Source organism: Ambystoma mexicanum, chromosome 3q (assembly GCF_040938575.1).
Source record: "Ambystoma mexicanum isolate Mex_15411 chromosome 3q, UKY_AmexF1_1, whole genome shotgun sequence".
Taxonomy (NCBI): domain Eukaryota; kingdom Metazoa; phylum Chordata; class Amphibia; order Caudata; family Ambystomatidae; genus Ambystoma; species Ambystoma mexicanum.
In genome coordinates, this window is record NC_090926.1 from 588,360,813 (window position 1) to 588,378,293 (window position 17,481).

Genomic DNA, 17,481 nt, shown 5'->3' on the forward strand with positions numbered 1-17,481 from the left:
TATGCAAAAATGTGTCAGTAAAGAAATATGCACATGGTTATAGTTATAAACATTCACATACTTTTGATATGTATGTAAAAACAAAAAAAACAGAGATAAGACAACAAATACGCATGTTAAAACAACTTCCAGTAGAAGAAAAAATGTGCAAATAAAACATCCTTGCACAATGTATAAAAACTGGCAAAGAGGAAGGAAGGCATTATGCTACCAGAGGGATAGTGAACATATGTTAAGGAAAATGTCCTCAAACTCCTCTGCTGAAATATGGGGCGTGTTAAATGAGGCAACATATAAAGATCAAAACTCTGTGCAGGTAAATTCTATTGCAGCAAACTCCTGCTGCGCATACTTCCATCACATTTATCAAACACCAATACCAAATCACCATATAGTCATCAAGAGTGAAAATTGGGATCATCAAATACAATTTGACCAGGATGATGTACTATTCTATATATCAAATCTTAGTAGCTCTCGAGCTCCAGGTCCTGATGGGCTTGATAATAGAATGCTCAAAGAAAATCCAGAGATCTGGTCCAACATACTAATGAAAATATTTGAGGAAGTAATGCGCTCTGGGAGATTGCCTGAGTCTTGGAGAAAGTCTATACTTATCCCTCTGTACAAAAAAGGAAACAGATTAGATCCTGCGTCCTATAGGCCCATTGCACTATTGGACTGCCCGGGGAAGATATTTGCTCGTATATTGCTCCGGGAGTTCAATTGGTAGCTGGATAGAGAGAACTTAAGAGATCTGTGGCAGACGGGGTTCATAAAAGGATTGGGTACAGGCGTTAATTTGTTGTGCATAAATGCGATCATTGCTAAACAAGCTAGGATGAAATTACCCCTATGTGTCACATTTGTCGATTTCAAAACAGCGTTTGACCCCTGATCATGAAACTCATGAAAAACGATTGTCTGTGGAACATTCTAAAATGGATTATTGAGTTTCATGAACAAACATCACTGCAGATAAGACTGGACAATGAGGGCACACTGTCCGATCCTATCGACACCTCGAGAGGCCTTAAACAAGGGTGCATACTTGCATCAGCAATATTTAATTTCTTTATTCTTGACTTAGGCAAGGAATTTGATAATATCATAACTGATTCGCCGAAAATTGGGAAAAGGGAAATAAAATGGTTGTTATATGCTGATGACCTCCTCTTGTTATCCAAAACACCCTTGGGCTTACGCAACATGCTACAAGCATTGGAGAATTATGCAAATTGTAATAAAATGGTCATAAACATCAAAAAACCCAGGTAATTCAATTTGGTAATTGTAAACAACCCAAATAACCATGAGGTCGAAGCAGTGCGTGAATACATCTACTTGGGTATAAACATTAATAATGACCCTAATGATATTCCATAGGAAACTCATCTGATGTTGAAATGTAAGAGTTTGATATCACAATCCAGAGTCATTAGTGGGAAATATTGTAAATTTACCATTGCCCCGCTAATAACTTACTACAAACAAAAGGCTTTACCAATATTACTATATGGTGCAGAAACAAAAGCAGACAAGCCCATTAGTTACTGGAATAAGAAAGAAGGGGCATATTGGAGGACAATATTAAAACTTCCCACATTTACACCTGTAGCCCTGTTAAGGCATGAATTAGGGTTAATATCTAAATATGCCATATATAAATGGAAGGTTTGTATGCTTTACAGAAAATGTATTCTAGATAAACATCAGAATGGGCTGATTACACAGCTGGCAAACTACGTGCAAACATCAGAGGACAAATTTATTGAGCGCACAGGAGTTTATGCAGGAGGCAGACATAAATGATGACCTTCTCTTGCAGAACCCAGACAAAGCCAAGCGTAAAATGTGGGAAACAGACTGGATTGGGACCAGGGAAACATGCTTCAACTATAAGTATTTCAATCAAAATCTGCATGCCTTGAAGGCGTATGGGACCACAGAAGCATATTTGTTGAAATCACATAATATCCTGCATCAGGCAGGTCTTTTGCGTTTAAGGCTAAATCTGTGGAAAACCAGAGAAGTAACAGCGAGATGGGCTAATGAGAATAAGGGCATTGATCCTTGTCGTTTTTGTAATACCCAAAAAGAATCCCTTGAACACATCACTACTGAATGTGATGAATTAGTGAGTACAAGAAGCAAACGTTTTAAGAATTTGTTTGAACATGTGTCACACATGGAGACTAAAGTTCTATGGAAATATACATGTATACTCAAGAACAGTGGCCTATGCCACAATTAACTTTCTGAATGAGCTGAAACTAGATAATGACACAAGTAATGTAGGGAATATTACTGAATAACCAGGATATGTCATAACCTGTTCTACTTTAAATAATTTTATCATTTTAAATGTGATTATTATTTAATTCTGTAGTCTATCTCTTGTTCTTTTTTGTATAATTCAGTTCATTTTATTGTAGCTCTTTTTAATTTTGAAATGATTGGTTGTTGTGAATTTATGTAAATGAAAATTGTTTTTTGATCTCTTTTATAAATCTGTATATTGAAATGTTGAATTTTTCAGCCAAACCAATAAAAATAAAAAAATTAAAAAAAGAATTAGAAAAAGACTAACCGAAAGTCAAAGCAGGAAAGAACATATATTTGGATTTTTTCTTTTTAAAAAAAAAGATAGAAGTAGGCCTCTAAAATCCAATTCTGATGTTTGTTAATCTGCTTAGAATCACATGCTGTGCATAGTCCGACATCCAGTGGTCACTGCAGAGTATTGCATTTTGTTTTTCGTAGTCGAAAAGGGGACGTCGACAAGGCGTGTCTGTAACACTATCCCTATAGTGACGTTCAGTGTACCCACAATCAATCCCTCACGCGTCGAGATCCCTCTGTTTGTATTTTTTCTGCCCTGGGGGAGCCTATTAGACATGAGAGAGTACAGAAAAGCGAGATATAGAAGAAAGTCTATGTTCCTTCTATCCGAGCGGGGAGGAAGGGTGGGCGCATGTGAATCTAAGCAGATACAACCATCAGAAATGCTTTTACGGTAAGTAATGCATTGTCTTCTGATGTTTGTTAATCTGCTTGGAATCACCTGCTGTGCATAGACTAGCAAGCAGTACCCGGAGTTGTAGGTGGGTTGTGAGAAGGAACAGTAGAGAAAAGAGGTCTTAATACTGCTTGTCCCACCTGGGAATCAGATCTAGAGTGGGCATCTAGACAGTAGTGTTTTGTAAAGGTGTGAACAGAACTCCAGGTTGCCGCTTTGCAAATGGACTCAAGAGGGACATTTGCAATGAAAGCTATGCAAGCCCTGGTGCCTCGAGTGGAGTGTGCTCTTGGCTTGAAGGGTAGTTCTCTCTTAGCAAGAGAGAAACAGAGAGTGATATATTGTAAAATCCATCTAGAAATAGTGGATTTCGGAACTGCATCTCCTTCTCATCCTTCTGCCACCGAGACAAAGAACTGATTAGTTTTTCTCAATGGTCTAGTTCTTTCCATATAAAACATCACTGCTCTGCGAACATCCAGTGTATGCAGGCTCTTCTCACCTACGTTTGAGGGATTTTGAAAGAACGTTGGTAGTTCTATTGACTGGTTGACATGGAATTTAGAGATACATTTTGGTGCAAACCTTGGATGTGTGCGTAGAACCACCTTATCCTTGTGAACTGTAACAAATGGGTCTAGTACAGAGAGCGCTTGTAGTTCACTTACTTTCCTAATGGAGGTGATAGCCATTAGAAAAGCAGTCTTAAGAGTGAGGTATTTAAGTGTTGCTTTGTGCATGGGTTCAAAGGGAGACCCCATGAGCCTGGTTAGTACCACATTTAGGTCCCATCCGGGAGCGGGGTTAGCTATGGGAGGGTGGATCCTCTTCACTCCTTCCATGAAGGCTTTAATAACTGGGACTTTCCACCATGACACTAAGTTGGGAAGTGGTGCATGCGGAAAGTGCAGCTAAATGGACTTTAAGAGAGTTAAACACCAAGCCTGAGTCTAGTAGGTGAGTCAGGTACAGAACAATTTGTGTGGGAGAGCAGTCAACTGGGTTGATGCTCCTTCCCCTACACCAGATGACAAATCTCTTCCATTTGCTAGAATAATAGTGACGAGTGTTAGGCTTTCTAGCCTCCCTGAGAATATCCATGCATCTATGCTGGAGTTGTAAATGTCCAAATTCTATGATCTCAGGAGCCAGGCTGCTAAATTCATGGTCTGAGGGCATGGATGTAGTGTCCTGCCCTTGTCCTGTGACAGCATGTTGTACGGGCAGGGAAGTTTCACTGGAGGAGATAGGGACCCCTCCATCAAGTGAGCGAACCAAGGTTGTCTGGCCCACATAGGGGCCACCAGTATCATGGTAACTTGTTACTGGTGCATCTTGTGCACTATCTTGTTGAGAAGGGGAGGCGGGGGGGGGGGGAAAGCGTAAACAAATTTCCCTGACCATGGTATCGATAGACGGTTCCCCTTGGATTGGTTCTGGGGGTACCCAGAGGCGTAATCTTGGCATTGTGAATTCTCCAGAGTTGCGAACAGATCTATTTCTGGGAATCCCCATTGTGTGAAGACGTCGAAGACGATGTCTTCGTCTAACCGCCATTCGTACTCTGAGGGCAGAGGGAAGTCTCTGCTGAGTTCGTCTGCTAGCAGATGGAGTTCCCCTGGTACATGTTGTGACAGTAGGAACATGTGTCTGAGAGCCCACTTCCAGATGTTCTGGGACAGCTTGGACAGTCCTGGAGAGTGAGTGCCCCCCTGCTTGTTGAGGTAGTACATGGCTGTGGTGCTGTCCGTGAGGACCATCACTGTCTTCCCTTGTAGGTGTGCCTGGAAGGCTTTCAGTGCCTTGAACACAGCTAGTAGTTCCAGTACGTTTATGTGCTTGGATGCTATGCTCGGAGTCCAGACTCTGTGAGCAGTCTGATGGGATAGGTGAGCCCCCCATCCTGTGAGGGATGCGTCTGTGGTTAAAGTGGCATCCACTGCGGGGGTGGCAAAAGGTTTCCCTATTACCAGGTTTTCCTTCGACCACCACCATAGCGAGAGAACCAAGGCCTGCGAGACCACCACTAGATCGTCCCATTGTCCGCTGGCCTGACACCACTGGCTGTTGAGCCACTCTTGCATTGGGCGCATGCGCAGGCGCGCGTGAGGTACCAAATAAATACATGACGCCATCATTCCCAGTAAGCGCATTGCTTTGCGTAAAGTCACCTCTCGACCGGCCACATATTGAGGGATTTGAAACAGCATGTTTTGGACCCTCTCGTTGGAGGGGAAGACGAGGCTGTCCTTTGTTCGAATTAGAGCCCCTAGGAATTTCGTTGATGGAAAAGCCCAGTTGAAACAAAAGGTGTACAGTCTTTTGGGTATTTGAGAAGCATGCTTCGTAAGAATCCCCTGTTATGAGCCAATCGTCGAGGTAAGGGTATACTGTGATGGACAACCTGCGCAGGTGGGCCGCTGCCACTGCCAGTATCTTTGTGAATACTCTTGGCACTGATGCTATGCTGAAGGGTAGCACTCTGAACTGGTAGTGTTTGCCCTCTATCATGAACCTGAGGTATTTCCTGTGCACTGGCAACATTAAAATATGAAAGTATGCATCTTTCATGTCCAGTGTTGTCATGTAATCTCCCTGTGAAAGCAGGGGGATTACCTCCTGTAGAGTCAACATACGAAACTTTTGAGGTTTGACAAATTTGTTCGCTGGGCGCAAATCTAGTACAGGGCGCATGGTTAAGTCCTTTTTGGGTACAAGGAAGTACACTGAATAAATACCTTCCGGTACCTGGGATAGAGGCACGACCTCTATAGCTCCTTTTTCTAGTAGTTGGTCCACTTCTTGAAGAAGGATGGCAAGGTGTTCTGGCGACATGCGTCGTCCCCTTGGGGGTCTGTACGTAGGGGAACTGTTGAATTCTACACAGTAGCCGCGGGCTATGGTTGATAGTACCCAGCGGTCTGATGTTATACCCTCCCATGCTGGAAGAAAGGATGTTAAGCGACTCCCGACCGGCGAAGCATGGGAGGGGACCCAAATCTTTGAGTCATTTGGTGTTGGTGGCTTGGGAACCTCTAGGGGCGGGACCCCGACCTCTTCCCTTGCCACGACGTTGTCCTCTTTGGTTATATTGTCCACTGGTGCCTTGGTTAGAGGACCAGTTACCTGCAGAGTATTGCTGCTGCTGTTGTTGTTGCTGCGGGTGTTGGCCTCGAAAATTATGTTTGTTGCCATAACCACGTTTGTTGGGAGGCCTTGAAATTTGATCTAGTGTCTTGATTGTGTCAAATTCCTTCTTTGCGGTCTCTAGTGCCTCATCCACCGCCTTACCAAAGAGGTTTGCATCTTCTATAGGTTTGTTAATAAGAGATACTTGTGTTTCAGGTTTAAAGCCTGAATTATGTAGCCATACATGGCGTTTGAGTAGGATTCTTTGGACTAGGGAATGCCCAGCCGTCTCTGCAGCATCCAGAGTATTTTTAATGATGCTTTGGTTGACTAAGGTCCCTTCAGTCACCGTGGCTAGAAGGCGAGTACGTAGGGGCTCCGGTACCTCCTCAATGTCCTTACGTAGTTTGCTCCATTGTGCATCTGCGTAACTTGCCAGCAGAGAGTTGTGTTGGCAATTCTTGCGGAAAAGGCAGCTGAGGCTGTAATCCTCTTTCCTAGGGCATACCATTTTTTACCCTCTATCTGGTGGTGCCTCGCTAGTTGAGAGTGGGACCCCTGCTCTCTTCCTGGTATTTGTCACCACTAAGGAGTCTGGTACAGAGTGGCCCCTGATGTAGAACGGGTCCGATGGAGAAGGACTAAATAATTTTTCTATCTTCGGGTTGACCCCTCTGATCAACGCGGGAGTGGATAGTGAAGGAATAGTTTGTCTCTTTACTGAGGCGAGGAGGGGAATGGTTTGGCTGACAGGGGGTTTCTCCTTAATGATCTTTTCTACAAAGTCTATGTCAGGAGAAGTTTCCCCGGTCTCGATCTCGAAATGCGCTGCTGCCTTGCGTAGGAGTGCATTAAAGGTAGGTTGATCGTCTATAGGAGATGTATTCCTAACAGGTGAGTCTTTGGGTGGGGACAGGTTTATGGCTTCAGGGTCTGAAAACGTTGATGGGGACTGCCAGGGCTGTGAAGCGCCTTCTTCTGGGTCTTCTCTGAAGTCCCCCTCACCCAAATCCGGGTGTTCTTCAAAACCTTCCTCCTCTAGGTTTTGTTCCCCTTCATTGCCTAAGAATGTGTCATCCTGAAAGTGGGAGTCCTCTCCAGTGAGGTCATATAGATCTATATCCTCTTGGGGGGGAGAATCAAACAGCCTGGGGTACTTGGCCCTGGGGTCCTCCTGAGGTCCCTCTCTTGATCTCTTGGGTGTTGGAAGATTCTGAGTCTCCATAAACCTCTCCATTTTGTCCATACAGAACTGGAGTCTTTTTAGGGTTTCTTGAGGTACCCCGGAGCGGTCAGGGGGAGGAAAGGGAGGGCCTTCCGTTAGAAATGCTTCGACCTATCCCATAACGTCAAAGAGAGGTTCCCCTCGCCTTCTGAAAAGCATTCTGGTAGGCTAGGAGTCCATCTCGAAGGAGCGGGCGGTTCCTGCCTTCCTTCTGACCTTTTTGGCATTTCCCAGGCCTTATGAGCGGTAATCGACGTCTCTTTCGCCGTCCGTCTCTGGTTATCGGTGGAAATAATCCTCGCCAGGCTCTCGACAACTAAACTGTCTGTCGAGGGTACCTCCGGCATCGACGTTACAGGCGTTGCTTGCTCTATGCTGATGGGGCGCTCTCTGCCGGTGCGCGTCGTCTGGCGGTTTAGTGATAGCACCCTTATCTGGGGGTAGCCCAGTTGCTAGTCGCGTTTGCGGTTGCGAGGGGGGCTTCAGACTCTTACGGTCTGAGGAGGCTGCCGGTAGGACCTGCGTCTCCGTTGGCGCTAATGCTCTCTTCGTCGAGGAAGAGCTGTGGGTTGTATGTTTATGGGAGTGTTTTCTGTGTGCGTCCTTGTCGCCGGGGTGTTCATCCTCATAAGCAGGGCGTGAGCCGAGCTTGTTGGGGCTGGGGACGCACGACGAGGACCGTGAACGCTCCTTAGAGAGGTCTACGACTTCTGAAACGGACGTCAGGTTGTCACATTCCTCGTCACTTTCTGCGGCGGCGGGTGATGAATCAGACCTAGACATGGCATAGGGTGCCCACCTCTTGACCCTACAGTCTTTCAAAGTCTTCGGCTTAAGGAGCTGACAGGCCGCACAGCCGTCTTCTTTGTGGTCGAGGGGCAAGCAACGGTTACACAGTTTATGCTCGTCTTTCCAGGTAAATTTGCCTTTGCAACGCGGGCAAAAGCTAAAGGGTGTCCTCTCCATAGCTGAGGAACAGATTGCATGTGACAACAACCCCGAAGGAAAGGGAGGGGAAAGGCAATCTCAAAGAGAGACAATAAATGTCCCACAACCCTACTCTCCCTACTGTATTTGGCAGTCGAGGCCAGGCCACATGTTCGGCAAACGCCGAACAACCTCCTCCGTCGAAGGCACCGCCGTCGGAGATCTTGATCGACGGTGAACAGCTTTGCAGCTACGATGCCGAAGGAGGGATGTAAGTAATAATATAAGATAAGGGCGACCAAAGGTCAAATAAAGTTTTTTGCAATGTCTCTCGAGGCGCTCCTCGTATAGGCGACCAATATCTGGGTGGAAAAAAACAATCTGAGCGACCTCGACGCGCGAGGGATTGTGGGTACACTGCACGTCACTATAGGGATAGTGTTACAGATACACCTTGTCGGCGTCCCCTTTTCGACTACGAAAAACAAAATGCAATACTCTGCAGTGACCACTGGATGTCGGACTATGCACAGCATGTGATTCTAAGCAGATTAACAAACATCAGAATTTGATTTTTTTTTTTTAAAGATAGAAGTAGTCCTCTGCAAGTCTGGACTGGATCACTGATGGTCCTGGATCTTAACCTTGCTAACAGTGATTCCTAAAATGTCCAATGGTTAAAGTGAATCCAAGCCACTTACACATAATGTACACAAAAAGCCTTACATACTCAACATCCAGATTGCATGAACTGTGCAGCTCTACGAATAAGGGCAATTGACTCTATAAAGTCAGTAATTGCCCACAGTGCCTCTTCCTCCGTTTTATTTGGATGGATATTCCTTCCGGTAGGGGTATGGATTGAATCACCTCCATAAAGCATAGTTTTGCCTCTTTAAATTTCTGAATCCCACACACCTGCACACGTCTGCTCTCATTCATGCACTGACCCCAGCGCCATGGCTGATGACTTCCAGAGCACTAGTTCTTTACTTTCCATCCAATTCAGCCTGAGGGGACGCAGACCCAATTAGTGAGGCATCTACCATAAGGGTACCAGGAATCGAACCACAGCGCATCACTGCGATCACATTCGCGAAAACTCTGGAAGGTTCTTTTCTTGGAAGTGCTGACTACCTGGCACAAAACTGATAAAACTACTGTGTTGTCCCAGATAATTGTAAGATGATACGCAATTTTCCAGTTGAGTGCAGAAAGCCAATACATAGCTGCAGTAGCTAAAGAAGTTGAGCTTGGGTGATTGACTCGGGGCAATATGTTTAAACTGATGAAGGTCTAACATTGTACACAGATTTCTCTTAAGTGAAATGCTTAAATGTATCCCAAGTGCTGCAACTTCGGTACTTGCAGCAAGAGCTGTGTTTATACTGACTGTGTATTTGGAGAAAGAAGATCCTGGGCGGGGAGAAGCCTGCATCCTTGCTTAATACTGTGTTCTTCTTGATAGTGCGGCAAGCATGTAACATTGTTGACACTCAAGACTGATCTGGGTCAATATTTTGGCAGGCACGCTGGTTTGAAAAACACAAACACCTTGAGACATCCATGATCAGTAGAACAAGAAAGATCCCCTTAACTTAGAGGATTTAGGATGTTGCTTACTGCAGATGAAAGTGGACAATTTGGCTGTAACCAATTCCGTCTTACACTGGTTAAGTCCTTTCTTGTGGAAGGGGAAGTCCACAATTTCATCTTGTACCTCTTATGAAAAGGATAAGGAGGAAATTAACAAGTTGCTTTTAGTAGACGTCTCCAGAACCATGCCATGAGCCGTTGAGTGAGCATGGTTTTAGGGAGAGCTCAGGAAGAACATGGCTTCAATCTTTGTGTCTGCCAAGCACACCAAAATCTCTTTAGGAAGAAGTGGGGAGCACGTACTTAATGCCTTCATGCCCTTTAACATATGAAGGTTTCAGATCAAAATAACAGTATCAGAATTTGTGTGGCTTTGGTGTAGCAAAAGGTTCTGCTAAAAACAAGTGTTTAGATTTCTTGTTTGGAGGAGCTAAAGCAGCCAAATCCAAACATTTGCCCTGTTTAAGAATCATAGAAAAAAAAGTCAAACGCAAACACTCCTCAAAGAGGACTTTGCATGTACTGAAGAATTTGTAGAACACTTTAATCTGTCTTTGTTAAGCAGTGTGAATTTTGCTCAAGAAACCTTCCTCGACACCCATTTTAACACCCCAATTGGAGTCAGCAGCAGAATCAGGGACTGGCTGAAAGGGGGTGGAGAGAATAAGGGGACCTGAATGGAAGGACAAGAGGGATCCCTAATGGCCCGTGTATAACAGGAGGAGGGGAACTGCTGCAGGGCCCCCTGATGTTGGAACTGGATCTGGGGCCAAGGTCAAAGAAGTAGGTAAAACGGTAGACAGAAGGCAAACTAAAGCTGGTAGATCTACATTTTCATATAAGTTTGAAAAAGGTTTGAGGGCACTGCATCTGCCAAAGGTTACAGGTAACCCACAGATTAGGCACTCACACTTGCACGGCAGGGAAGGTGTAGTCAAAGAAGGAATCTTTGCTCATGGTAAACTGTCTTGTGTGGGGCAGCAAGTCTGATGGAACAGCACCTTTGGTCGAACAAACTGCTAAGGGTTTGAGAAAAACGATCAGTTGAGCTCCATCAGGGAAATGTGTGATCAGCTAAGTAAGTGTTGTTGCTGTCTTACTCCACAGGCGGGGTGAATCTCAAAAAGGCCTAAGTAAATGCAGGTGTGCCAATAAACATAAAAATAAAGGGTGCTTCTCAACATCATTGTTCAAGGAGCAGTTCAGAGAATCCTCTGCAAGATTGGGATTGATCACTCCCATAAGCACTGTCTCCTTTCACATCGCCCTGAAAGGTTATAGGGCAGTTACCACCTGTGAATGTGGGAAAAACTCGACCACCTTATTGACATTCGTTGTGGGCCAGTGAGTCCCAAAATCTCCACATACAGAATAACTCCCTTTTTTGGCTAGGTTTCTTAGAACCGATATCATGCAAAGGTGATGTTTCAGCCTCTCAGAATTGTTTAGCACTTACCTCTTTCTTATGAGTTTCAATGAAAAGGAACAACTATTGCAACAAACTCCAGATCTAAAAGCCCCAAAATCTGCCTCAGACGTTTGCAGCTAGGGAATTAGAGGTGGCAGTGCACATTTCAGACAGCATTTGTATAGGGATCTGTTGAATGGCCTACATACCTCTGGGGGAAGAGTCCAAGTATTAGGTGTAGCATACACCCCCAAAGGCCATCTTGTAAAACCGCTTTAACTTAAGGCATGTGAGGCAACTTAGACATGTCAAGACTGAACCGTATAAAAGCCTGGGTCTGCACCTTGGAACCATTCTCGATTTGGAAAACATTGGGCCAAACACTGTCTACAATGGCAGGTGCTTACCATTCTAAAAGAACCAGATCGTAGGATGCCCACCATTGGGACCGACGTGAAAAGGTTTATTTGCCTTTGTTTCCTTGCAAAGATTTCCCAAAAGTCAAAGATGTCAGTGTGCTAGAGCAGGCATTATTTAATTATAGTCACAGAAAAAGAACCACCTTTAAAAACATTTTTTTCAAAAGAACAGTGCACAGGATGCATTCACCCAAAGATGGCAAGCAATACCTGGGAGGATCAGCCTATCAAAAATATCATTTAAAGGATCTACGTTTCGATATTCTGCACCCCAGAAGCAAGGAGGTCAATGAGCAAACCCAAGCTCTGACCATCTAAAATAGAAAAAAAGACAAATGGGTGCCTCGCCAAGATGTATGTCTGCTCCAGTTCAACTGATGCTCTGCATGTGTGTTGGGGAAAGCTTTTGAAGATACAGACCTATGCTGTGCAAAGGCACTGCGGCGCTCGCATGTAGCAGAAGGAATAGCCAAATAGGATGAAGGGTAAGATGTAGGGGGACTGTGGATAACTTTATTTTTAGATAGTACTCATGTCATCCACCTGGTCACCGAGTAACCCATTAGAAGCAGAGGCATTGCTGACCCAAGTCCAGTGTGAGCTGCGCGAGGTAGTAGTGCATGACACTGCTTCTCCCCAATCAACGGGATTTGTTCTTAGCCTGTAGGTTTTCAGCCAGTGGGCCAGGAGGTTACAGCCATAGTTCCTCTGCTCATCGTGAAGGCCTGGGTCGTAGCCGCATTAGAGTGAATGTGGCTGCAGTCAGCTTTTCATAAACTAGAAACATGAGCGCAGCAGTCAATACAGTCTGCAGAAGCTTGGCCTCCAGTCCCTTGTAGAGCCCCAGAAGTCCCAGGCGCCTGTGGAGAAAGCAAGAAGTGGTTACATTTAAAGGCAGCATTTTTCTTTCCATCAGTGAACATTTTTTGGCTCTAACCTGACAGACACCGATGTGACGAATCCCTAACATTTGTCTATAGTGTGTGTTCTGGTCGTGGACCGTTCTTTAGGACAGTATACGGGTGGCGAGTTTTTGCCTCTTTGTTTAGATGGTTTGCCTTTCGGTATTCACCTCTAGAGTGTAATTCCCCCTTCATCCCACCAGGTTCTAGGATTGTAGCAAGATCCTGCCTAACATCTGGGCTTCCTGTGTATTGGGTTTTAGCCGGATGGGTTGCCAAAATGTCATTTTCTGAATGACTAAAGCCCAAGAAGCTGTACAGCACTGTCCTGGCCACATGCTGTTGTGTGTTCCGGGACACAATCAGTATGGTCATCTCTCTTCCTGGACCAAATGCTAAACAATGAGTGATGTGAAGGACCAAATATGGGAGGTTGAAGGAGAAGGCCGGATAGCTTTGTGTAATGACAGGAGGGGCCAAAGTATCAAAGGAGACCACGCCTGTTTATTATCCAGGAAATTGTTCATGAAAATATGGATCCTAGTAACATACATTAGACACATTCTTTTAAAATAATGTTTTAAAATGTTGCACTTTATAGCACACAGTGTTACAATCTGTGTAAAAAGCCACAGCATTTAGAATCAGTCCTGTTGGATAATATGGAAAAATCCAATAGATGCAATGTCACCAGAAGCACACAGTAACATTTTCATGATGCCTGGGCGAACAATATAAGTAAGTATTTCTTATGTGCCAGTATTCCCATTGTAAGAACACACTCATGTTGACTGTTCTCAGTAATGGCAGTAATCCTCACTAATCCTCCTTTAAGAAGACAAGCTCTGTGTGCCAAGTCAGTATTGGCTGAAAGAACACACTCAGGTTGCCTTTCCCCAATAATGGCAGTTTTGCCACTGTAAGACACAATTTACATGCTGAATGTGCCAATAAAACTCAGTATAGTCATTGTGAAAACACACATATAGTAGCTACGTCTAATACCAACATTGTAACTGTAAGAAGACTTTGTTTTAGCTAGTTGGGGAAATATTTATACTAGCACTGCCCTGTATCACATTGAACTGTGGCCACTACCATGATATGCTACGATTGATATAACCATGTCTGCACCTACATGACCCAAATGCTAGGGTACAGCCCATTGGACAATGTCGCAAAACAACCCTTCCCTAACCCCTCACCCTCACCCCCACCCCTCCATACCAAACAACTTCCTTGAGAGTAGATCCATGTATTTCTGTAGTGTAGGAGAAACAACCACAACAGAAAGTACCAGGCCAAAGAAGAGCACAGAAGACATGAAGATTACTAACTCGTAGTACTGGTACCAGGTGGCCCCGAAGATGCATGAAGACCAATGAATCTAGATTTCCTGATCTCCATCACTCCTTTCCTGGGCAAGCTCTTGGAAAAGCTGTCCATCTCTCAGCTTAATATACATACTGAATCTGTTGGTTGCCTCCATGACCACCAGTCTGGCTTCAGAGCTGCCAGAAGCACGGAAACTGCTCTCCTGAAACCCATGAAGACTTGCTCTCCAATCCTGACTCTAATCTCCCTTCTGTCCTCGTTCTCCTCAATCTATCCTCTGCTTTTGACACAGTAAACCATGCCCATCCTGCTCAATCGTCTCCGCAACAGCCTTGGTATTACTGATCAGGCCCTAGCCTGGTTGGAATCCTTTATCACCAACCGACCGACCCTCTCAGGTCTAACTGGGGTCTTTCCTCTCTTCTATCTCTTTCTCCCTACTTGTGGTGGTTCCCCAGGGGACTAACCTCACTCCCTGGCTGTTCAACCACTGCCTGGCACTGCTTGCCCACTGCATCGCTATTTTCTGCTCCAATGATCAATGTTATGCAGCTGAAACTCGGCTCTCTTTCAGGCTCCCTGCACCCACATCTGCTTCTTCTCTTATACCAGACTCTCTGGCTGCAATTCAGGAATGGTGTGCCGCCAATGATCTCTGCCTTAATGCCAGTAAGACTGAGGTCCTCCTCATTGGGAGACCTGCTCCCTCCTTTCCTATCTCTCTCACTGGCCACCCACTCTGGGCCCTCTTCCTGCGAGGCTAAGAACCTTGGTGTCATCTTCGACTTCACCCTCTCCTTTTCACCTCACATCTCTGAAATCTCTAAGAAGCTAAACTATCAGCTGCAGGTACTCTTCCTTTTCTCACTTCCCCCAGAAGCTCAGTGTCTCCAGAGCTTTGGTCCTCTCTAGGCAGGACTATTGTAACATCCTCTTTCTAAATCTTCCTGCCTCTACTCTTCGACCTTCACAACTTATCCAGAACATGACTCCAAGATTTGTCCTTGGCCTCAAGCCCAGGGGTCGTATCTATCCAGCTCTGAAATCTCTTCACTGGTTCCCTGTGGCTTCAAGGATCAAGTTCAAGACCCTCTGCATCATCCACAAGGCTTTCTGGGGCCTGGGACAACTCTAACCCCAACTTTCTCTTCCTAAACATACTCCTTCTCGAGCTCTCTGCTTATCCACCTCCAACTCTCGGAGGGTCAGACACTTCTCCAAGCAGAGAGTTGGGGGCAGATCTACCTCCTGGGCTAGGGCCTCCCTCTGGAACAGCCTCCCTGCCTCTCTCAAACTTGAGCAGAACCACCTCAGATTCCAGAAGCAACTCAAGACCTTCCTTTCCGCTTCCACTTTCTCTCCCTCTCCCCTGCTGATGCACCTCACTGCTTCGCATACTGGTCACCTGGTCACCCTCTGAACTCGGGCCCAGGCTCCTGGATGTACAGTTTCCCTCGCACTGCCACCGCCGGGCTCCCCAGCACTTAAGGGTCTGTATCTGCAACCCTACTGTCCCTTCTCTCTGCACTTATTAGCCACCCACTGCACTTCCACCTTCCATTCCCCCCCTGGCACTTCTTACCGTCCCTCTTCCCCGCACTTGCGCAATCTGAATGACAAGGCCTAGTAAGATCGTTGTTTTGTCCTCCCTTTGTTCCCCCTTCTTGTCTTGTCGCGGCTAGAAACACTTGTGTACAGATGCGTTATAAATGCCATATCATATCATAAGAACAACAAAGGACTTTGACAATCCACCTGGGCGGGACTGGCAACATTGTATAAGAAGAGAAGAAGGACTGAAGACTTGGTCAAGCCCAGCCAGGAGAGGCAGCAGGTGTGGAAACCACCCAGAGCGGGAGTTTCGAATCCTGTTGACTGACCAGAGAAACCAAAGAGCGTAGGACGCCGGCGAGGTGCTGAAGGAGTTCTCTGTGGGTCCAGCTGGAGCGGACCCGAACTCAAAGCAAGAAGAGGCAGCTGAGGTGGCGCAGCTTGGCGCCGAGCAGCACAGATGTAAACGCACAAGCTCTGCCATGAGCCCCTGTCAAATCTGCAATAAATCCATCTGAAATATCCCCATGGGCAGTGGAGGGTGCCAGAAGCTGGTGGTGACCATCAGAAGCTGATATCCCGCTGAGAAGTGGCCAGTCCGGTGAGGGAGACGGTAGCGGCTGGAGCAGCCCTGGGTAACACCCGCCATCTTGAGGCAATCTGCGGCGGAGCTGCAGACCCAGGTTGCCGTTAGAGAGGCGATGAGCAAGCGAGGTCTCACAGGAGGAGAGGCCGGAGCTAGAGCTTGCCAGAGAGGGAGCCGGAGGTGGGCGAAAGCCACAGCAGTCTCAATCCTGCAGAGATCAGGGCCGGTAAGCGGGCCGGGAGAAAGACGCTGCCGTGTCTGCGGCGGCTGGGGGTTATGCCTGCCATTTTGGAGGAGCGAGCTGGGGCACCGTGGACCCAGGGCGCTGCTAAAAGAGAACCCTAGAAGAGCGGATCCCATAGGTGACGGAGACCGGCATCAGTGAAGAGGGAGGCAACTGCGCGGCTGCCCAGAATACAGCAGGCACGTGGATGAGGAGGTGGCCATATGGTGGAGGCGATGTGAGGAGAGATCATGGGCCACCGAAAGAAGCACTAGGCCGGCCCCCGAGAGGTGACCAAAGGAAGGCCTTCCCCTTTCCACCCTGCTCCTGCAGCGGATTGGGGATGAGTCCCATTCGGGGTGTACGCTAGAGGGGACAGAGGTGGACAGGTGCCCCGGGAAACCCGACGCCTGGGCGGACTCGATTAATGGTTGCAGAGAAGAGTGATGGGTGAGCTGGGCAAGGTGACAGAGAGCAGCAGGTGGTCCCCCCTGAGGAAGGTGCTTTGAACATTGCACGAGAGAGGCGGCCAACAGGCGCACACTGGAAAGAGGTGCAGCCACACCTGTATACCAGCAGTGGAAGTGCCCATAGACTGATCCGGCTGCAGAGGACCTCGTGCAGGCCCCAGTGGTGGTAGGGAAAGTGTAGAAAGGCGTCCAGATGGCCGTGAACTGTGGAGACAGACGGATAGGGGCCCAGGTGGTGAACAGACAGAATCACACGGTCAGAAAGTGAGACCTTTCCACATTTGATACGCAGGGGTAGGACCTGTGGACGAAAAGATTGAGCAATGGTGAAAGAGCATCAGTCAGAATGGGGGGCAGGCTAAAATATCCACGCAGGGGCTGGCCGATCAGGAGGATGCAACGACAGGAGGGGAGCCATTGACTATGAAGGCCGTGATGGAGGTAATACAGGATTCCCGCACATCACTAGTCAACAAGGTACAATCGGTAGGGGTAGCGGTATCTCTGCTGAGGGCAGACATTCGGAAGGTGAGCAAGAGTCTCAGCGGGGTCGAGCAAAGAGTGGGATCCACGGAAGATACACTGGCGGTGCTGGAACAAAAAGTAAAGGCCCTGGCTGTAGCAACAAGTACCTTTCAGGACAGGGTGGAGGACACAGAGTGTTACTTCAGACGTTGCAACATACACATCC

The 17,481-nt window shown here is 46.6% G+C and overlaps 1 protein-coding gene across 2 annotated transcripts in view; it reads right to left on the bottom strand.

The window, feature by feature from the left end:
• Positions 1-11,812: 11,812 nt before the first annotated feature.
• SLC25A17 (solute carrier family 25 member 17) overlaps positions 11,813-17,481 on the bottom strand; it is a 622,505-nt gene continuing 616,836 nt past the window's right edge. For both annotated transcript variants that reach the window (XM_069654410.1, XM_069654412.1), the window contains exon 9: positions 11,813-12,583. In XM_069654410.1, the coding sequence (XP_069510511.1) occupies positions 12,436-12,583 (148 nt within the window). In that variant the 3' untranslated portion in view covers positions 11,813-12,435. The remainder of the gene's footprint in view (positions 12,584-17,481) is intronic.